This window comes from Anser anser, assembly GCF_964211835.1.
Source record: "Anser anser genome assembly, chromosome: 1".
Taxonomy (NCBI): Eukaryota; Metazoa; Chordata; class Aves; order Anseriformes; family Anatidae; genus Anser; species Anser anser.
In genome coordinates, this window is record NC_139720.1 from 44073248 (window position 1) to 44095189 (window position 21942).

At 52.8% G+C, this 21942-nt stretch overlaps 1 protein-coding gene across 6 annotated transcripts; it reads right to left on the bottom strand.

Moving 5' to 3' along the window:
• Positions 1–7503: 7503 nt before the first annotated feature.
• Positions 7504–21242, bottom strand: LOC310902873 (suppressor of cytokine signaling 1-like). 6 transcript variants are annotated; one of them, XM_083845046.1, is made up of 3 exons: positions 21093–21242; positions 12187–12311; positions 7504–9039 (listed from the first exon to the last, which is right to left on the bottom strand). In XM_083845046.1, the coding sequence occupies exon 3, from the start codon at positions 8971–8973 to the stop codon at positions 8299–8301; it is 675 nt and encodes a 224-aa protein (XP_083701172.1). In that variant the 5' UTR covers positions 8974–9039; positions 12187–12311; positions 21093–21242; the 3' UTR covers positions 7504–8298. The 6 variants fall into 6 exon arrangements, with proteins under 6 accessions (XP_083701172.1, XP_083701170.1, XP_083701171.1 ...); XM_083845044.1 differs by lacking the exon at positions 21093–21242 and adding an exon at positions 20106–20309; XM_083845045.1 differs by lacking the exon at positions 21093–21242 and adding an exon at positions 19815–19972.
• Between the last annotated feature and the right edge of the window lie 700 nt (positions 21243–21942).

Genomic DNA, 21942 nt, shown 5'->3' on the forward strand with positions numbered 1-21942 from the left:
TTTCCCACCCAAAATCCACATCCCAAGCTGACAGGACTACAGGACACAGGTCTGTTGTTTTGGCCTATTGCAAGAGGATCATTACCAAGTTTTTTTAAACCCTTGTCAAAATTCCTGCATGCAGTTTAAGATGGATGATGAGAATACAGCTTAGAAGTATGAAAAGATCATTGCTGACAAAGCTTTTCCCTAGTAGGCACAGCAAGCACAAAAGGGAGAGCATGCGCATCCTACCAACAGTGTCCAGCTGAGGAGGAAAGAGCAGAGCGGTGGGACCAGGCAGAGCATGGAGCATGTCCCCAGTGGGCACGGGGAGGCCTGGGAGGGATGTTCTGAACCTCTCTGTGGGCCTGGAGGTTGGAGGCTGGGTCAAACACTTCAGTGGAAGGAGTATCCCCTGCCATGGCAGGTGTATACCAACAGTGATGAGGAATGGAAAACGTGAAAGCCCCGGAGTGCAAGAGGAAGCGTGTCCCATCCGTGTGGAGGAATAACCTCAGCAAGAACATGTGCATGGAGGTGGGACTACATGGATACCATAGCAGGGTTCAGACTCCCCCTCCCATGGCTAAACACAGTTCCACTTGCTCTTACATACATATATGCATATACATGTATGCACACATTTTATGCATAGCCCAGCTACCAGCACTTGTGGCTTTGGTTTCCCCGAGCCACCCCCCTCAGTCCCCCGTGGCCCCAGCAGCCATGTGGAGACCCCTCCACCGCAGCCGGGCCCACCACTTCTCCCGCAGGCCCCCCTCTCTGCTCTGCTTGTGCTGGGGAGATCCTTCCCCACCCTGCCACTGCTTCCTTTATTATCTCTGCCCAGCTGTGGTTTATAAGTTGTTTAAATCTTTTCTAGGAACAGATAAGAGATCACAATTACCCAGAATCCAAAAACGCAGACAGCTTGAAATGTGGTTAGGCTCTGCCCTACTTTCATTGAGCTCAGAGCAAGGCTCTGCTGAGGTGTTTGGGGAGAGGAGGAGAAAAGAGAAAGACCCACCTCAGCAAACCGCCCCTTCCCTCCCTCCCTTCTGAAACAAACCTCCCCCGCCGAAAAAAAAAAAAAAATGCTGCATCTGTTCAAACCACCCTGCCTGCTCCTCCTGGCTGGCCTGGGACCTCCAGGCAGCAGAGCTGAGCAGAGCAGAGCAGAGAGCTTCTCGAGGACGTGGTGGCTGGGAAGGAGGCTCTTGTGCATCGCCACAGCACTTGGCACAGGCGTGTGCATCTCTCCAAGCTGAGCTCGGCAAATGGGTGGGTTTCGCCAATTCAGGGGCAGGATGAAGACGGCAGCACAGGGAGTGCTGCAGGTTAAGTGAGATGTGTCACCGGAGGTTTTATCAACCACACGCTCACCAGCAGCTTTCCCCATGCTGAGCTGCTGCCAGGGGAGCCGCAGAGGTGGAAGAGCGGCCTTGGACTTCCCTCGGGTGAGAAATCCCCTCCCCGGGAAGTCCAGACTCCATTACACAGCACAGCTCCACCACACCATCAGTCCCATCTGAGGGCAATTCTTTCAGGAACCTGCAATGACAAAATGCTGGGGTCTTTTTCCTTCACCACCCTGTGGTCCTGGGTACTTGCAGATAGGCACCTCCAGCTATCTGACCGTGTCTGAAGTAGATAAAATCTCCTAGGTGATTCCACCTATGTTACTTCAGCTATATAGAGCAGGACACAGACCAACAAACCTCTAGCAACCACTAATATTTTAAGGACATTTCTCCATCCTGCTCGGAAGCGTGTGTATCAAAGCAAGGATATCAAAGCAGCAGGGGATTTTTTGCTGGTGTTTCCACCAGTGGTAGCAACAGTGAGAAACTTCAGGGGAAGGGTCTGCTGTAGGCAAAGAGGGCATCGTCTGAATGATGATATAGTCCAAGATCATTACGGCATTTATTAATACCATTTACAAGGACTGACTCGAACAGCCTTGGAAGGAAGAATGAAAAAGTGCCAGCAAACACATGACATTCTCCTGCAAGAAGTTGTTTCATCCTATTGAAAATCTTTGTTAGAAAGAATGATGAGAATGGTAATAATAAGGCACTATAATTATACCTGATCCTTCTATAATCTCTCTCTCCGCAGAGTTCAGGAGCACTTTACTGCTATTATTGGATTTGAACAGCCCCATCTGGATAACATACGATTGATTTGTTTGCATGGCTTATTTTAGGTATTTCAGCACATACATTAGAGCTGCCTCCGTATCTGGCCCATCCCCTGCACAGTCTCTGAGAGCAGCGAGCAATCTTTGGTTCCTGCTCTCCACCTCCCCTTTCTGCCATCCCGATGCCTTGGAGAGCTCTCTGCAGAAATTCAAGGATCAGGAGCCACCAGTCCTTCTCCACCCAACCCAAAACTGCAGAACAAGGGATTTGACCTTTCCCGTGGTGTCCAAACATGCGAGAAACTACATCAAAGCCAAGAACTTTGTTGGCCCCTTGTAGAAAGCTCTTGGGCGTGAAGCTGGGCACTTGCTACTTCACTGGGCCAGGGCCAGGAGCAAACAGATGAAATTCTAAATAATTCAGCCCACGCTTAAAAATGTTATTATATAAAAATGAGGTTTTAAAAAATGAATAAAATTGCAATACAAACAATATGGTTTACATAAACTGAACTGTTCTCAGCCTGAAATTCATGGCGTACGGTGCAGGGAATGTCCCTTGCAGATTGAGCTCCCATAAAACTTAATAAATACAAGTTGCCTTATTCTGTCATTGGTCTTAGTGCTTTTTAAGGGATTTTTCTCTTCCTGTGAATTGGAACAAGGACTTCTCCCTGATGGCCAACTAGAGGCAGGCTGGGGAGCAGCCCCTGCATCCCTTCCACCTCCCACTCGGCCCCTGCCTGCCCAGGCAGCTGGCATTTCCCCTGCCTGCCCACTCTGTGGGCACGTTTCCTTGAGCACCTTAAAAGGAACAGCTAGTCCTGCCTGAAGTTTTTTCCCCAGCTTCATTTTGCCGTTTTGAAGTAGTACATCCTCGCTTTCATTCTCTTAGATTCTTCAGAGATGTCTTTGCCAATTTGTTTACTTCTGTTTTATTTTTAAAAGACAAACCCCCGGTGGCCATAAGCTCTCAAGTCACTTTTGAAAACATTGTCTTGCCTGTAAGTGCTTTGTTTGTGATCCTCTCCAGTCCTTTAGGCTATTGTTTACGAGCTGGAAGGCATCTACGCTCGGGCTAATCACGCTGAATGCCAGCAATTCCCCCAGCATGATTTGTTGCACAAGCCAGTGGGAGCGTGGTTTGTTGTGATCTAAGTTTATTATGGAAAACCCACGTTTGCTCACACCAGCCTGACAAAATGGGAGACCTCGTCCAAAACCTTCCGAGGGGAACGACAATCTGGCCGCTGATTTCGATGGCATCTGGGACTGGCTCAAAGGTCTAGAGCTCTGCCAGCAGGAGTGGCACCGTGGAAAAGCAGGTAGCCCAGGAGCCAGCCAAATCTTCCTTTAGAAGCTGTCGTTTGCTCAGGGTTGGATGCAGATCTAGGAGGCTGCCACTGCTGCGTGCTGTTTTCCTCTTCCTCACTGCATGTCTTTTTTGAAGCTCCTTTCTGACCCGGCTGGTGCCCTGGGCAGAGCTCCCACGGCTGTCAGCTGGGGCTGAGGCTGGCCTGCACCGATGCCCTCCCTATACATCACAGGAAGAAACAGCTCCTTTTGTGTGTTTTGAGTCTCACACTTGAGTATCTGATAGTTGCCTTCTTGGTTTTGTTTTGTTTTGTTTTTGTTTTTGTTTTTGTTTTTGTTTTTTACAAGAAAATGCACTCAGCCACCTCCTCCAAGGCTCTTAGGCTTTGCAGACCTCTGGCACTCAGAACCTCTGGCACTCAGAGGTCTGCAAAGCCTCAGTCATCTTTTTTTCCAGGATGAGAAGACCCAGCGTATAGAGCCAGCCTGTCCAGGGGGAGTGTGTGGAAGTGCTCGGCTCCAGCTGCATCAAAAGGGCAGCTCTGCCACCCCGGCTGAGATCACAGGGGAGCAGGGAGCGCGCAGAAACCCCGGCGGCTCTGCAGGGAGGCAGCAGGGGAGGCAGGGCGGCTGTGCCGCGTCTCCCTTTGACACCTGCGCTCTCTTTGAAGGCTGTCCTCCACAGCCAGGCAGAGAGCTCCTATTGCTGCAACTCCATGAATACCAAACGTCTGAGGAATTGCTGCAAAATGAGCTCAGTTGGACAGAACCGTCACACTCCCCCAACCAAGGTATCCTTGCAAATTAAGATTTTCAGCGCATTGAAAGGATGATGATGCGAATACGTATTTTGGGAAGGACGTCAGGGCAAGAGCCCAAACCCAAGCCATCGCTTGGGTGCGCAGGAGGTCTTGTTCTAAAGCTTGCCTACATAGGAGGAGTTCGTTTCCAAAGGGTGAGAATGCCCGAACATCAATAAACTTTCTGATACGCGTTTGCACAAAACTTATGGCTTTGGGTGAATTTTGATGCATCGAGGCAGAGCCGTAATGCAATACAGACCCTCATGTCAGAGGTAATCAAGTGTTATTACAAGAGCTGCTGGCTGTGGGGCCCCTCCTGCGCACACACATGGGTACATATGGAAGTTATTAACAAGTTTCAGCGGAGGATTTCGGGAAATTAACCCCTGCGACCCCGCTGCACTGCTGGAGGGCAGCTGGTCGGCAGCAGATGAAGAGCAGCTTCCTGCTGCATGCCTGCGGCGTGCCGGGACCGAAAGCCAGCCCCCGGCAGCCTGGTAAGAGGCAGCCTCTCTCGCAAAAGGACCAAACATTTCGACTTTGGATGTGAGGACGAGCGGTTGAAAAAAAACATCTGCGAGGCTGTATAAATTTCCTCGACAAACTGAAATGAGTCAGCTGGAGAGATGTGTAACATAACGTATAAAAATGCAAACAATTTTCTTCTATTCCCCGAATGGTGCTGGAGAGCTTGTGAGGAAGTTCGTAATTTCTTTACAAGTCCCTTTAGGGGCCACCAAGCAAAGTGCTTGGATGCTGGCCACAAGGAGCTACTCCTGCACGGAGGGACCAGCTCCGGGGCAGGGTGGCTGCAGTGAACATCTCCCACCCATTGACATCGTTTGCAGTCACGCCTTGGAATTAACCTCTTCTGATTTTACTTTGCACATCTCTGTCTGAAAAGTTTAAGGAAAAAGGCTTCTCTCCCAAGATCCAAGCAGAAAATGGAGGAGGACTCTAAAGACAGCCACATCCAAATGCACTTCTCCCATTCTTGTTCTTCCCAAATTGGTTTGTTTTCTTGCTCCAATTTTGATCTGAGAAGTGCCCTCTCCTCCGGAATAATGAGGATAGGCACCATAATGTGCTTTAAACTTTCACAATATAACAATACTTGGCAGTCATTCACTGCTTTCTCATCCTCAGATCTCAAATCAATTTGCTACAGCCCTGCATGGAATTGACTTACAAGTAAGTCAGAGACAAATACTTGCTGTGCAATTACAAAAAAAAAAAATAATAAAATAAAATAAAATTAACAAAATATAGTGGATTTTATTAAAATCCAAACTATTTCCTCCTCCCTTGGTGTGATTTTCCTCAGGCACAGCCCCAGCCACAGACACAGCTCTTGCGCAGCCCTCAGCCGTGCAGCCCAAGATGCTCATTTCAGGCCAAATGAGAACGGTTCATCGCCAGGTCAGCGCAATCCAGTTCGAAAGCTCTTCCCTCGGCGAGTTATAACCGCTGCCATAAAACAGAAGCATTCCTGTACTCGGTTATAAACGTGAAAGAAATGAGCCCGCTCCCTCCCTACCACCCCTGGTTTCTAAAGGGAAGGCAGGAAGGCAGCCAGAGAAGAAAGGAGCGATGAGGTGGGCCGGAGACACGGTCCCAGCCCCACTCCTCCTAGCAAGGGAGGGCAGCACACAGAGCTGACCCTGCCAGGGCTTCCCCTGAGGGCCAAGGCAGGTGCCCAAAGCCACCTGAGATGCCACAGGGTGGGCACATGAGCTACAGATGCGCTCATCCATAGTGGCACCTTGGGTTGAGCAACAGGACGGTGCCCAAGACCCAGCCAAACCCACGGCAGGGAGCAGCACCAAGAGCATTAGTGTGGCCCCCAAAAAGACCCCAGGAGGTCTCCGTCCATGGCATGGCCAGCTCTGAGGTGACACCAAGCTGCTCAAGGCTTCACCCAGTTGGGTCTTGAAAACTTCCAAGCGTGGAGGCTGCACAGCCTCTCTGAGCAACCTGCCCCCGGCTGGACCTCCCAAGGGGTCTCCTCCTATCCAGTCTGGACTTGTTTCCACCACATCCCATTTCCCACCACGCTGTGGTGAGTCTCGCTCCTTGCTGACCTCCTTGTAGGCACAGGCAGGTTGCTGTGAAGTACCCCTGAAGGCATCTCCTCTCCAGGTCCAACAAGCCCAGCTCTCTCAGCCTCTCCTCACAGGGCAAGTGCTCCAACCCCCGGAGCACCATGGGGTTGTACCCCTGATCTCACTCCAATTTTTTGGTTGCATCAGAGAGCCCCAAAACTGGATGCAGTATTCTAAACGGTGTCTAAAGAGTGGCCAGTATGGGGAGACGATCACTCCCCTCACCTACTGGCCATGCTCCTGTTGGAACAGCCCAGGATGCTGCTGGCCTTTGCTGCCAGGCACCCTGTAGATTCAGCCTGCTGCCTGGTGCTTGGGTTGCAGTGCTCGGACAGGGCCGCTCCACGAGGTGGACACAGCGGCAACCCTGGGCAAGGGGGTTTATCTGAGCGGGGCTCCAGGCAGGTCAAACCCCAGCCCCTGGATGCTGCTGCCTGGAGCAGCACAGGGCACCCTTGCCCTGGTGCAGGGCATCGCAGCCGATCTGCCCTCTGACAGACCCAGCAATGATAACGGGCCGCACAAAGTGGTTCCTCAGACAAGATATCCGAAGCTGAGAGAGCAAATTCAGAGCGCCAGCTCTCTACATTCGGCTTTTTCACCCTGCGTGGGTCTGAAGGGCAAAGCCAGCGTGAGCTCAGCAGCCTGCGTGCACGACGCTCTGCTGGCTGCTCTCTGATCTGACTCAGGTGTCAAATTTTATAGTATCCAAACACACTGACCTCCTTTCACAAAGGTGGTTTTAGTCACTGATTTTGAGGACATCATACCCACTTGCACCCCTAAAATGAACCACAATGCTAATTTTCTTAGTCCTATTTAAACCTTCTCTATCCCTCTCAGTTGTAGTCACCCTCACCAGTTACAGTTCATCACTGCTGTACTTCCTTCACTCAGTACAATTTTTAAATACTAAAAATACTTCTGAAAGTCTTGCCTCTATCTATTTACGAAGTGTCCTATGTTTATAAAATTCTTTATTTATTGCACTGTAAGGTGAACTACGTTTATTGTTCCCATCTAAGACCCTTCATGTACGTACTGCTTTTGGTCTTTGTAAGAAATTCACTTGTTCAGTTTCAGTTCGATTACCATATATCTCTGCACCAAACTAACCATGTTTCCAATGCTGCAAGGGAATGAAAATACTGTAATGTATTCATTAGCTTTTAAAAAGAAGTATAAAAACATGTTTATTAACATTTAAAAGTCGTATAAAAAATTCTTTGCGTTTTTTTTTTGAGACAAAACCAAAACATCTTTTTACAGTCCATAGATGGCAGCAGCATACTATCAGATGAGCGTAAGGAAGGGCGCAGGATTGATCTGTTCACACCCTCGCAGAGCAGACCAGGCTCTCTGGACCGGGACTGCCTCTGCTGGAATGCAATGCCCGTAGTATAAACCCATCTGCACTCCCAAAAACCTGTTTGAATAAAGCAAGGCAAAAGGCAGTGAAGCTGCACGTACTGTAAATAGCTGCAGCAGTCTTCCCCGAGTGCAAGTGTTGACGTCTGTTTGTGCAGCGAGGAGCAGGGCGCGCTCCCACCCGCGTGGCTCTCCGGTCCGCACGGGGGCCGTGCCCACCGGTGCCCAGGCTGCAGCGCTGTGGGCCTGGTCCCAGCCATATCGCTTCGCGAGGGCACATGCATAGCACAGACTAGCTCAGGCACTTTGGGGGACCTGGGGGGGACAGGCAGCTCGCCCCGCTCTCAAGCTTATAAGGCACGACTGGAGCAAAGAGCGGGACCCGGGGGTGGAAACCGCTGCTCTCCCGGTCTGGCTTTACCCCAGCCACTGCAGGGAAGGCCACACGTGCTGTGCACCTCCGAGGACACAGCTCTCGTGGCCGGTGGGTTGGGGCACCTGCCCTCCCCTGCCTCTCCGAGCAGCTACCTCGGCCCCGCCGGCACGGCCAGGCGGCAGGCGCGTCCTTTCGCCTCCCACACGCCCGCCATCATCTCCCAGCCCTGGCTGCGGAGGGGCTGGGGACAACACTTTGCTCTGACCCCCGCCTCCTGCCCGGGGGTGACGCCGCCACCTCCTGCGGGCACGTCCCTGCGGTGTCCCCCGCGGCAGCAGCACCACCGGCGGCAGGCAGGCGCCGGCGGCACAGTTCTCGAAGCGTGGGCACCGCTCGGCGGCTCCGGCACAAGGGCTCGGAGAAGACCAGGGGGGTTCCCCCCATCTCATCAAAGTGCAAGGGGTTGTTGCGGGTCCCCGCCACCACCAGCTCCAGCAGCCGGACCACGCAGTCCGAAAACCAGTTCTTCAGGCGGAAATAGCCCTCCTGGAAAGAGATGCGGAGGCTGACGGGCCCCGTGGGCATCCGCACGCTCAGGCTGAACAAGCAGTTGCCCTGCGAGCTGTCCCGCACCAAGTAGGTGCCGACGGGCTCCCGCTGGAGCTTGGCGTGGGCCTCCCCCACGGACAGGGGGCCCCAGTAGAAATCGCTGGCCTGGAGGATGTTGAGGGACCGCTCCAGGACCTCCCACTCACAGCTGCGAAACATCCGGAAGCGATCGGGCAAGCCGGGCGGCGCGGGGCTGGGGAGAACGCTCCGATGCTGCCTTTGCGGACGAGAAACAGTGGCGTGCGTGTTGTGCAGATCATCTGGCCTCCCTCTGATCATCTCTCAAAGAGCCCATGGATCCTGGGAAGACGCTGCCTTTACCATCCTTCCTCCTTCGCGTCCAGCCTGTGGGAGAGAAGCAGAGTGAGGCAAACCCTCTACGCCCTTCTCGCTGGGCAAGTGGAGACAGGGACTTCACAGGGAGGAAAGACAGCAGCGAGAGCACCAAGGAGCACTGCAGGGAGCCATGGTGTGCCACTAACCCACAGCTGGAGGTACAACCAAGGAAATAAGAGCAGGAGGGGCTCCATCAGGATCCCCAGCCAGTGCAAGGCCCCACCTTACGGCACTGGGTTTATACGCTTCACAGCTAGGGGCTCCCCAGCACATCCTTTAGCAGGTTGGCTCGAATCTAGCAGATCTCGGAGATTTCCCTCTGCTGGATGTTTAGGGGCTTTTCAGAGTGGCCTTGAGACTGGCAAGAGGAAATGAGACCCCAAATGACAATGGAAAAAATTCCCGAGGCAGGAGGGTATCTTTCACTTTGGCATTCAGCGAGAGGTGGAAAGGTGTCATTCCTGCCTGCCCACCTCCGCCTCTGACAGAAGGACAGACAGACCACAGGACCCAGAAGCAGCAGCAGATGGGAATGAGCCTTTCCCACCAGACCCCAGGGACCGCTCCCTCGTCCCAGGACACCCTCGGATCAAGTGCCCCGCACGAAATGCTTCACCATCAGCTTCAGGGCTGCCACGAGGAGACCACTTACGCTGACACCAGGCTCTACTGATTTCCGAGGAGCGATTCTGCTCGGGGCCTTCCAGCCTGTGACTTCTGCTTGTGCCGGATGGACATCTCCCAGCGCCTGCAGATGCTGCTGCCCACTCGCAGCCACCACCCTCTGCTCCTGTGCTGCCTTCAGCCAAGTGCCCTCCCTCCCTCGCTGTCACGACCCTGCTCGTCTCCCTCTCCATCTGCACCTCGTGTTGTCACCAGGCTGTCTGGCTTTAGAAAAGCAGATCCCTGCTCCCACTGTTGCCAACAGTCATCCATCCAAGTCATCTCAATTATTAAAAAAAATACATGTGTGTGTGTGTGTGCGCATATAAATATATATATATGCATAAACATAAAAACCACAGCCCCGAGCCAGAGGCTCATTCTGTGTGAGAAGCTGAGCTGTTACATACCACTTCCCCAGGCCTGACAAGTCAGTAGCTCACCGCCAAGCCCTGCCCTCGGCCCCCTGACACACTCCATTAACCCAGTCACACTCGCTGACAGCGCCGCCGCCGTGCCGGGAGCAGCACCGCCGCCGACACGCAGCCTGCGGGCCAGGAGCCGAGCAGCCCCGTCTCCCGAGCCCCCCACCGCAGACCCAGGGGAGCACCAAGACTTGCGGCGGGCACACAGAGGGAAAGAGCATGAGGGAAAGCTCTGGGCTAGGCTCAGTTCCCCTTATCTCACGCCATTCAGCTGCTATTTAAAAGCCTCGTGCCAGCGGGACGGGGTGCCTTCCCCTCGTGCTGTTCTGGCATGGTATTTTTGGAAAGGAGGCACCTGCCCAGCAGCGCCTTGCCTGCAGTCATCTCTTCTCTCCTCACGTCTCTTGCAATACTCAGCAGTGATATCAATAACGTCACCGTCAGGACAGGGAGCCATAAACACCGGGAAGCCTCTCCAGTGGTAAATGCGCTCAGTTTCTGGTCCTGTGGTGTGCAGGCCACGACGTCCCTGGCGCTGCTCTGAACGCTGCCGATCCTGCCCTTTAGCTACGTGTCGCCGTGGGAGGGAAATTCCACTCTGAGAAAGGTGGGAGGGGTAGGAAGGAGTTAATCAAGCTGGGTTTTTTCTTTTCCATTAAAAAAAAAAAAAGAAAGAAAGGCAGCGGTTGAAAGCTGCTCAGATGGTTCAGCAAGTCAGAATAAATCTTAGGGGAAGCTGATTTAGTGAGCTGCACACAAGTAAACACAGGCGACACGTGCAGCGTTCAGGGCAATCTATCACCACCAAAAACTCAACACCACAAGAAGCTGCAGCAACTTGGTCCCTTTCCTTTTCCTCTCCACTGGGTAAGGAAGCTCTAGAGCCCTTTGACGTTAGTTATTATAGGGGAAAAAAGGTCATACTCCCGCTAAGGGCCTTCAGGGCTTCAGCTGCGATGGGACCAAGGAGACTCGCTCCCACCAGCAGCCACTCCTCCCGAACTGCGAGCTCTCTTGGGTCCAAACCGAAGTTTTGCCAATCTCATGGGCCTAGGTTGGAAAACAAATCCAAACAGGAAAACAGAAGCAAGCAGCTGTCTTTCATTTCCAGGCTAGCTTTAAAAACAACAAATAAATAGATAATTTGTTTAAGGCTGCAGATGCTGTTTGACAAAACAAGAAAAAAAACAACAACTGTTTGTCCCAGTTTTCAACCTTGAGTCACTCTCCCAAGTCCTTTAAGAAAAATCCACTGCTACTAGAAGTCTGGCTGACTAAGAACTGAGACTGTGTCATCGTTTCGAATTCAAAGTAAATGCAAAAATAGCACCCTCACAGCTTGCTCACTTGGTTTGAAATCTACATGTGGGTCAGGTCCTCAGCGTGAATTTGTTTAGCTTCAGTGACCCATTTCCAACAGATGACCGGGTGGCCGCCAGCGTAGCATTAGTTAGCCCTCTAGAAGTACTTCATGGTGTCACCTTTAAGGTTCACTTTTAATGGGTTAACGTGCGCTATGTGTCTGTGGCCTCCCAGGTGAAGGAGGCTAGGTGGACTCTTTGGACTAGAAATAAGCCAACCCTGGGGCATAATGAAACACGCGTGCATAATTAGTTCTGCTTCTGATTTGCCAAGCCCAGATTTGCTTTTTCCCCCCCGCTGCTAAAAAGCCCCCAAAAAAACCCAACACCCAAACACTACAGCCTCCCTACAGCAAGAACAGCACTTACAGCCAAAACAACATCCCCAAAAAGCCGGTGTCCCGCTGACTGAAAGGCCGGATAAGTTTCCCCAGACCTTCTGCTTTAATGCAAGCTCAAGAGCTTTTCAAAACAAGTGCTCTTGACACGGAGCACTGCGCTCTCCTCCAGGCTCCCTACCCAGGCGAGGCAGCGGGTTTCGTGCAGGGAGAGCCCCGCGAGGCAGCCGGCTGCGCGCAGCCGCTGGTGTCAGCCAAACCACCCCGCGCCCTGGGGCTGGATACATCTGGCACGCTCAGCGGCGGCTTCACGCACGCGGTTCGGATCCATGCTCGCACGCTGCCTTCAGGGCGCTCGGCGGGGCTTACCTCTCTCAATTTGCCATCCATAGGGGTGAGCCGCCGGATGTCAGGCCTGGAAGCGGTCCGAAGTCGGGAGCTCCGACGCAGCACCTCGCAGCTTTTGCAAAGCTTTCCTCCAGAGCAGATCCATCCTTCAGGAAGAAAGAGATGCCCGTCACACTGGTGACTAAGCCCATTAGCTGGCCGTAATGTGGATCTGAAACGCGACAAATCTGGAGGCGGTTGGTCTGCCTCAGCCTCCTCAACCTGTGAGGCTGTGGAAGCCTGCACACAGCACCTCAGATAGCAACGGATCACTGTTGTTGTTATTGCTGCTTCCAAAGCCGTGACCTGAATAGCTTCCATACAGCTCACAGACGCCCTAAGGACAAGCGCAGAGACCTTACCGTTGCCATCATCTGCAGGAAGCGGGAACCATAAAAACCAGATGTTAAGAGACGGTGGCAACAGCAATACGCTTCAGGATTTGGAACAGCAAACTCAAGCTTGCACTCAGCACAAGGCACAACATTTAGACCGTCTTATCTGAAAGCACGCATGTGGCCATTCGCTGGGGAGTTATCTGAACAGCAACCAGCCCAATCTGGCTCCTGCTCTGCTGCTCGGCTTCCCCAGCAATCCAGGCTTTTTCTTTTCACCTCGTGGACGGAAACCCAGACCTGCTGACCTGGTGGAGCAGCAGCGCACCGCTTGTGCAACCACCTGCCTGGCAGCGGATCTGTCAGCAAGCGGAGAAAACAAACCCAGCCTTCTGCATGGCTTTCGGAGGCAGTCCCTTCGAGGCTCCACTTTTCCCTAGGCTCCCATCAGTTAACATCACTTCTCTGCATTGCCCCAGCCAAGCCCAGGCTGGGCACGCACCCCACAAGCCACGCTGACTCGCAGCTAGCAGAACCACAGCTCTGCCCCGTGACTACATTACCCTCTCTGTCTGGCCTCGGCACCTCCCTGTTACCAATCCTGCAGCTCGCGAGCAGCTGGGGTAATTCAGAAACGCTTTCACAGGGACACCCAGCAGGTCCTTCGCAGCAGCATCCCTGCTTCAGGCAGCGGAGCCCGAGCAGACACCTCCTGCTTGCAAGCCCCCATCCCATCCATCGGCAGAGGGGAAGGGGCAGGCAGGAGAGGCACGGGGAGAAGCACGTGCCTGCAAGCAGGGAGGACCAGCACAGAGGACCACATTTCAGCGAGGAACATGGCACAGCCCCGTGAATAGGGCCGGCGTCAATCGCAGGCAGCTCCTCCAGCACAAAGCGGGCTGAGGAGACGCCGCAGTTCCCGCCGTCTTTTATGCCACGGCTATAAATAGAGCTTGGTGTGAGGCTGATACTACGTCTGGCGTGAGGGAATATGTGGAAAAAACAAACGTGACACGCGTACACGTACCAAACCAAAACCATGTTTCCCTACATGACCAGCGTTCAACAAGGATGCAATATAAAAAAAAAATCTGTAAGCTTGCTGTCCTGTACGAGGCAGCAGCACACGCTGTGACATTTCCTGTTTCCACGTAGAAGAGATGTAGGGGAGAGCTCTGCACGCGGGTTTTGGGAACCAGCTTCGAGAGCTCTTGTGAAAGGACCGTCCTTATCAAACCCTCTTCTTGATTCTGGTGTTGGAGAGCACACTTCACAACCCACAAACAATTCCACCTTCTCATGGCTTAGTTTAGTTTTTGCATTTAGTTTTTTGCGTTTCTTATTGTACTTTTCTGTGACGTGCTCTCTGCTTTAACGTGATGATCTGCTGATACAGGCTGCAAGTTTTTTTACCCAGAGGAAAACCCACAGGATAGTTTGAAGTGCCCCGAGTATTCTTCAAGGCAAGGAAGTCTGCGAGCGCGTTTGGCTTCCACATAACACGCTTCAAAAGACAAGAAGGTGGCAGTTTATAGGGAAAGCTTATTGCTTTTGCTAGCCTGACCGAAAGAGCTGGAAGAGAAAACCTGCTCCAGGGTCCCTTCCTCTCACCTTTGAGCCACTCTGCAAATCCAGAACAACTACTTCCAAATTAAACAGCCCTTTCCACGCAGGCCTGGCCCTGCGTGGAGCTGTAATCCTGCCATTTCGGAGTAACAGCACCACTTCCCTGAGCTGTAAGGCTGCCGCGCAGCAGCTGCTGCATAGCAAGTAACACAACCAGACCTACCAGCTGGCTTACACGGGACTACCGACGTCTGGTCTGGGAGCCTGAGGCGTTTTCCCCCGCTGAAACTGGGGAAAAGAGAGCTTAAAAATATAAATTGTTAGAAACAGGAAATTGTTACGCGTTACTGCTAGGCTTCAACGCTGCTGCTCGGGCTCTCCTGCCGAGGCTGAAGGACAGGGAGCTGTCGCTGCTCACTTCTGGTCGGCCCAGCGGTGTTTTTTGATGCCTGGGTGCCAAAAGGAGGAGGTGGGGGGCAGCCAGGGAGAGGAGAGATGAGGAGGGGGAGCAGGGACTGCGGGAGGCACGGGGGCTCTGGCAGAGCACTGAGGGTGACAGGGACAGGGAAAAAGGGGCCGGGAGGGAGGCCAGGAGTCCAGCATCCGCCAGTGGCAGCTCCTCTCTCCATACCTGGGTCAACGGCATGGGTTTGCATCCCCCATTCTGACCTTACTCAGCTGAATGGACTGGTTTTGGTCGTTCCAGTGCCCTGCCTGAACACGTACATCCCAAAACACGACGGCTGGCGGTGGTTCCCACAATGACCGCAGCCCCTCACCAAAACCATCGCATTTAGCAGGAAAGGCATTCATGGAAGAGGCTAACTCCTAGAAATGAGCAGCGTCTGCAGGGAAAACTGGCTCGGTATCATGGATTTGAGAGAAAAATCCTAGGTGCTTAACCTGTACATGCCAGAGCACACGGGCACAGGGGAGGGATGCTCCCTTTGCTCTTAAAACCTCCTGGCTCTAGCCGATGTGACAGACCATGAATCAATGACTGTGCTTTCAGAAGAAGGAGCGAGGGTCATGAAGCACAAACGCACCACAACACCAAGTTTTATAATGGGGAATTTCCAATACACAAAATAAAGAAACGAGTCCTGCGAGTCAAAAGTGGAAAAAAGAAAAATACTTCAGTCACTAGAGGTTATTTAGGAAAGCTTAAAGCATCAGAGCGTGCTGACCTGCAGGGGCAATAGGGGCTGCCTGGCTGTGAGGACAGCCTGGGGAGGTACAAGCCTCACAAGGGCCATTGCCGTGGGTCAAAGGCACCATCCAAAACCCCTGCGAAGCCCCAGTGCCTGCCCGAACCTCTCTACAACCTCCACAGCCCTTCAGAAGGTGAGAAGCTAACCCCGGCAGAGCTGACGTAAAGGAATATAAATTACTGATGGCGGGGAGCAAATTTACGTTAGGACGGCTGTCATGAAAGTGGGACAGCAGGTAGCCAAGAAAAACAAAAGGAAAACCCAGAAAACAAGTGGCATTTTCAGCTGATTAAAACCTGAAAGCCTCCGGGGGAATCACTCGTCTCACTGGGATACCAGCACGTGGGGATGAGGACACTGCAGAGAAGCTAAGCAAGAAAGCAGATATCTTTTTTTTTTTCCTTGCATATTTTGCTGAGGAGATTCCCCAGTATTTAACGATATTTAACCTGAAGGGGTGGAGGGCAGTAATCAGAAGAGATGGAGAATGCTGAAATTAAAGAGCAGAAAGTCAGCGGGATGCAGCGGGCCGTACACAGGACTTTGGAAGGAGCTCGGAAAGGGCTGGTTGAGACGCAGAAAGGTGCTCTCTCGCTCAGACCAGCTGCTGCCACCAGTTGCACGGGGCTGCAGGTGATGTGAGGAACCTTTTTGGACATGTGCTGCTACGACAGGAGCAGCCCAGGGCTGCCTGGCCGCAGGGCAGAGGCAGAACTTCCATCAGCAAGGCAGCACCGAAAGGCGGCCGGCTGCCAGGACGTGCCTCAAGCATCCCCAGGACTTGCAAGAAAATAAACTGGGTCCGCATTTCCAGGAGCAATGCATTAACTGGGGCAGCTCACGAACGAGCTGAAAAACAGCACCTAGCGCTCACTGAGGGAAGCTCCAGCTCAGCACGCAGAAGCAGAAATTAATAAACAAGCAGCAAACACAAACGTGAGGCTGCAAAATAGGCAGGTGGGAATGTAACACCTGAGACAACACGTTCAGCTCCAGTCACCTTAAATAAAAACAGGTAGAGCTGAAACAAAGGGAATGGGCCTAAGGATGGGTGATGAGAAGTCACGTGCAAGTTTTCAGATGGAGACTGGAGAAACGTGATGCCTAGCTTAGAGAGCGGATAGGTACAGGGGGTGCAAAAGGAACACACCATATAGTCAGGCCGCTCTTTTTGTGCTCTTTCATAAAACTAAAAGAGAGGAAGTTCAAAGGTAACCGAGATTGAAAAGTAAGTAATTTTAAAACTCATAAAAGGGAAAAACTCCAATCACACACACATTAAAATGCTGCCGGGGAAAGTGAGAGAGCTGATCTGAGGACTCTCATTTCTCTTCTTTCTCAAACTTCTCTGCCTTGCTTCTGTAAAGGACCCACCACTCCAGGCTTCAGCAGAGGAATCCACCAGCAAAGGGCTTTATTTTTTTCAGCATCACCTTTTTAAGTCCCCCCTTAACTGATCAGACTTGGCACAAAAATCAGGGGAGCCCAGCAAAAGGCGCAAACTTCCCTTACTCATGCAAAACTGAAGAAGTAAACAAGGGTTTATAAAGTCACTACAAGGACTCAGCCGTGGGGCTGCTGCAGTTTGTGAACTGCAGAATCACAAAGACCCGTAACCCAAGTCAGCATCTGAAGTCAAAGTTTTTCTTCAGCGTTTGCAGGGGGTGGGGATGGGGGAGACAAAACCTCTCTGCTCAGACAAAGGCAGCTGAAGGCTGCCAGCTTAGCACAACTTTGCCAGCAACGGCTCCGAGAGAGCCAACGTAAAGCTCCAGCAGCCTGCGTGCAAGCTTCGGATCAGCAGGGCCTGGTCGTCTCCCTCGTACTTCACATGTGTTTGCGAACAAGCAGCAGCACAGAAAGTGCACGGGGAGCAGGAAGGGAGAAGGCAGAGAGAATGTGCATTATCAAAATACCTTGAGAGCAGTTCTTGGAAATGTGCAGTCTGCAAGCTTGTATCAGACATTCATTTCCTGTGAAGTGCACACAGGCCTTTTCATTTCTCCACTGAAGAGGACGAAACTAAGGGGGCAGCTCGAAAGGCTCCAAAGACAACACAGAGACCAGTATTTAGCAGTTGTACTAAAACTGAGTTGATATTGATATACTATTAAAGAAGTACTGCACACAGATTCCCAGCGGTTAAATAAAATATAAATAAATAAATAAATAAAAACAGGACTTTCTACACCTCTCACTTCTAAATCTTACCTTGAAATCTTGCACTTGGTCGGGGGGGGAAATTAATTTTACTCGAGTCATTTTGACCACTCACTAGCACAAAGCCACCAAATCCTGTTGCACCACACACCGCTGAACTTTTTTTTTTTTTTTTACAGGGTGTGAGACCAGTTTCAGCAAAACGCTCAGCTAATGAATAGCTCGATGAGGCAACAGGCTGTAGGATATGCACAGATGCAAAACAGAAGGCCGAGCAGTAGTGAAGTACACTGGCAGGAAAGAAGGGGGTAAGTTGATACTGTGACCGTCTTCAGCTTCTGCCTCTAGTTCCATGTAATCAGGGGTGTAATTAGCCTAACGTTTAACTGCCTTCTTTTAAACAAATATTTGATGCCTCTTAACAGTATATGCACTTAATACCTTGCTCTACAAAAAGATACCATCCCAGTATGGCAGACTCAGCTCTTGCAGCACCTACACATTCATTTAAGATGCACCTCTCCCGGCTCACGAGCACAACCAGATAATGGCTCGGGAACACACAGCCTCCCCAGAGCTTTTATTAACGTGACCACAGTGTCAGCCTGACCCAAACAACGTCCTGTTTGAGCACCAGCACTAGCTATTTCTCGCTGACCAGAGGAAGGTAGGAACAGGGCAGGAGAAGCAAGGAAAGCAAAACTGCATGTGGCAGGGCCAGGGAGAAGGAAAGAATGAAATCCCAGCGGGAATGGAAAGAAAGAGAAACCAGGGAAGAAACCCAGCTCGCAAGGCACATTCTCCCCTTGTGCTTCCCAGCGGTGCAACCACAGCGTCGGTGACAGCAGCGGGGAATTGGCACCACACGGCTCCAGCTCTGCCCTTGCGCAAACTGGCCACCAACTTCAGAGACATTCCAGCTGGATTAGGGACGGAGGCACTAGCTGATGTCTGAAGCTGTCATCTGGAAAGCAAACTTGGCCCTCTCCGAACAGGGGCAGGGACACAAACCCGGGAGGCTTTGCACCAGCCCAGCCTTGCCCTGTAGCTTCTCTACACCTGCTTTTCGGGACCCCAACAGTTTTCACCTGTGGCTTCCAGTGCAACCTGGAAGGAGAGCCTCGTGCTGCCTCTCGCCACAACCACCAGCCAGCAGTGAGCGAGGCAGGGTACCGAGGGGTGTGCAACAGACAGCAAGCAGCGCAGAAATAACAAAGGCCCAGCTCCAAGTCTGGCTGGGGAGAAGATGGGAACCAGTGTGGGAGGCTGGCATCCGAGTAATCCCACGGATTTGTGCCCAAGAGCCTTCCGCTCCGGAGGGGACAAGACCCCGTCCTTCAACAGCCGAGCTGTAAGTCACAGACCCAGCAGAATCCCTCACGAACACAGAAACAAAGCTTGGCTTCATCTGCAGCAACCGGTCACATCTCGTCGTAACTTGATTCAACCAAGACCAACATTATGTGATAATAGAGCCTCAGTCCCACAAACTTCTGTGCATGTGCATAATTTTAAGCACATGACTATAACCCCACTGCGACTGAATGGGCTATTTGACATCCGCAGCATCTGAACTGCAGTCCCGATTGTTTGGAGAAGGAAGATAGAGCCTCTGGAGGGCCCAGCCATTAGAGGACGATAGGTTGGGAAACTGCAGTTATTTCTGATCCCACCCCATTCAACAGAATTAAGCATGGCCAACATGTGACTGCAATTTTCACTCTCCCGAGTGCTGCAAAGAGCAAACTCTGCTGTCTGGACCACGTACTCCTAAATAGCAGCTTGCTACCCTAAACTTTCCTCTTTACCCCAAACTTTCCAAAACAACGGTCAAGCCACATCCCCATCCTTCTCTTGTACGTTTGGGGGGGGGGGGGGCAGGAACTCAGGGATGTTAAATTCATCTTTCTGTTACCTCCAGGGCTCATTCAGATCTCGCTTCCATGCTTGTACCGAGCAGGACAGAGCACACACTTACACTAAACTCGATTAGAATTAAATCAAGGAGGAAAACAAATAAATGGAAGGAAGAGCTCGCTTTTCCAGCGAAGACCAACCACTCCTCCGGTGCTGCACGGAGGGGAAGCGGCACCGGGACCCAGCTCCCCGCCACCCCGCGCCGAGAGCCGACAGGGGCGGCAGGCTCGAGCCGAGCCGAGGCACATGGCTCCCCGTGGGGCTGCTGCCGGCACCCCAAACCCGGAGCGGGGCAGCCCCAGCCCAGCTCGGCCCCCCTCTCCCGCAGCCTGGCCCCCAGCTCCTGCCCTCCCGAGGCGTAACAAAACCCAAATAAAGACTGAAATCCCCCCTCCACCCCCCCCCCCCCCAAAACACTCACGCGCTCCCCAAGCAGCCGGCTTTCGGGCAGCAGAGCCCGGCTCGCTCTCGGCACCTCCTGGGCTCCGGGCGGCGCGGCCGAAGGGGCCGCGGGTGCGAGCGAGCGCTCAGTGCCGGGGCGACAGCGGCGCCGCCCGGCCCGGCCCGGCCCGGCCCCTGCCCCCGCTCTCCCGCCCCGAAGCGAAACCGAGGCGGCCTCGCTCTCCGCCGCCGCGCCGCGCATCCCTCCCCCCGGCCCCCCCCTCGCACTCCCCGGCCCCCGAGATCGGCGAGGGGCCGGCGCCCGCCTTACCGGGGCTTCGCGGGGGCGGCCCGGGCCGCCGGGAGCCCGCCGGGCCCTCCTCGGCCGCGGGGAGCGGCGCGGAGGGGAAGGGGAGGAAACCCCCCAAAGTGCTGCTTTTCCGAGGAAGGAGCCACGGGGGAGGGGAAGGGGAGGGGTTTCTCCCTCCTCCACCACCGCCACCCCGTCTTTCCACGGCGTGGCTTTTGCGAGGGGAAAAAAAAAAAAAAAAAAAAAAAAAAGTACGGAAGAAAAAAAAAAAAGTTAAGAAAAGTTGGCCAGGTTGGGAGAAAGAAGGGGAAGGAAAAAGCAACGACAAAAAAAAAAAAAAAAAAAAATCAGCTCCGAAAGCCCCTCTGCTGCAGCCCCGGCTCCGCAGCATCCCTCGGGGAGCGCGCCCCGGGCGTGGGCTCGTTTCCCCCGGGGGGGTCGGGGTGGCCCTGCCCGGCTGAGCCCCGAGCTGGGCCGGGCAGCGCTGGAGCCCTCCGAGGGCAGGGGGCAGCTCGGGCTGGGCAGAAACGCCCGCCCCGGGGAGCCGAAGGGAAATCGTGGAAATCGCGGAAAAAAACGGGAGAAGGCGCAAAGGTTTTCAGAGGTGGGATATAAATAGCTGCCGGCGTGGAGCGTGCCGTAAGCGTATCGCCGCTCGAAAAGAACGGGGGAGAAGAATTTTTTGCAGTTCTGTACGAAACACACCACTGTTAAAGGCCTAGCCTGCAATTAGGCAATGGCTTGATTGCACCATCGGAGCTCTAATTCACCTCCACCAGATCCCCCCGAGACCGCTGCATGCATCCCCTGGTGCGTGCATGCTAGGTGGATTGCCCTGTTGAAAAAGCCACACACAAATGCAGAACGCGGACATGCTCTGGCTGCTTTGCACCAGTCTAGTGATGCAAAGCAGCTGTAACTCCGGGTTAAGCAGCTGACTACAAGAGCTTTACAGCTGCTTCGCATTGCTGGGGAGCACGAAACAGTCAGAGACACACTGAATCCGACCTGCAGTCTTGCCAGAAGTTCCACCAAGTATTGAGACATCACTCCTTGTTTTTCCTTTCAACCAAGCATGAAGATGCTGCTGACCACAGAAGAATTTCTGAGCTTCCCTGAGAGTCTGGGCAAAGTGGCAATTCTTTTTTAGGGAGGCTTCAGTGGGAGGATCTGCCACTGGAGCGCTAAATCACGGCAGGGACGAAGTGCTCTTCTGTTCCATTTTTGGTTTATGAGGAAGCTTGTCACACTTTTCTTTGTATTTTTGGATGGCAGCTTCAAAAATATCCTGTGGTTTGCTTTACAGTTGCCTAGTAGGGAGCCAGTTTCCCTCCGTGGGTATTTATAGCATTTATTGGGTGACTTCATAGACTCTACCGGCCACCTTGCCTTAACATGAGTTGGACCAGTCTAATTCTTCCTTTTATTCTTCCTCTCTGTCTCTGCTTTAGAAAAGCAACAACCGGCCTCGCTGCTCTGAGCCTGCCCACGGGTCTCGCTCTTCCCTCCCTCATCCACTTGAAACCGTGACCTCGCAGCGGTTGTGGCTGAGGCATATTGCGGCGATCCTCTTTGGCAATAAAAGCCGTGAGACGTGGCACGGTGGCACCATTGACCGCAGTTTTCCAAAGCTCAGACTTGACTCACGAGGACCAGGATCAAGGTGCCTCTCAAGTGGCTTCATGATATGTGGAAAACACAAGGACGCTGAAATAGCGTTGTGTCTTCCGACACAAAGGAGACAGCGAACAAAGCATGCTCAAGCTTCACTAGTGCTGCTTTTCTCTCCTGCTAGCCTGGATGTGATTAAGCTGACAAACAGACCCTGCCTTTAGCTGAGTTTTCTTAAGGAAAAAAA

Bases quoted from the DNA above. Each gene is read 5' to 3' on its own strand.
- LOC310902873 (XM_083845046.1), bottom strand. From the start codon at position 8,973: ATGATCAGAGGGAGGCCAGATGATCTGCACAACACGCACGCCACTGTT.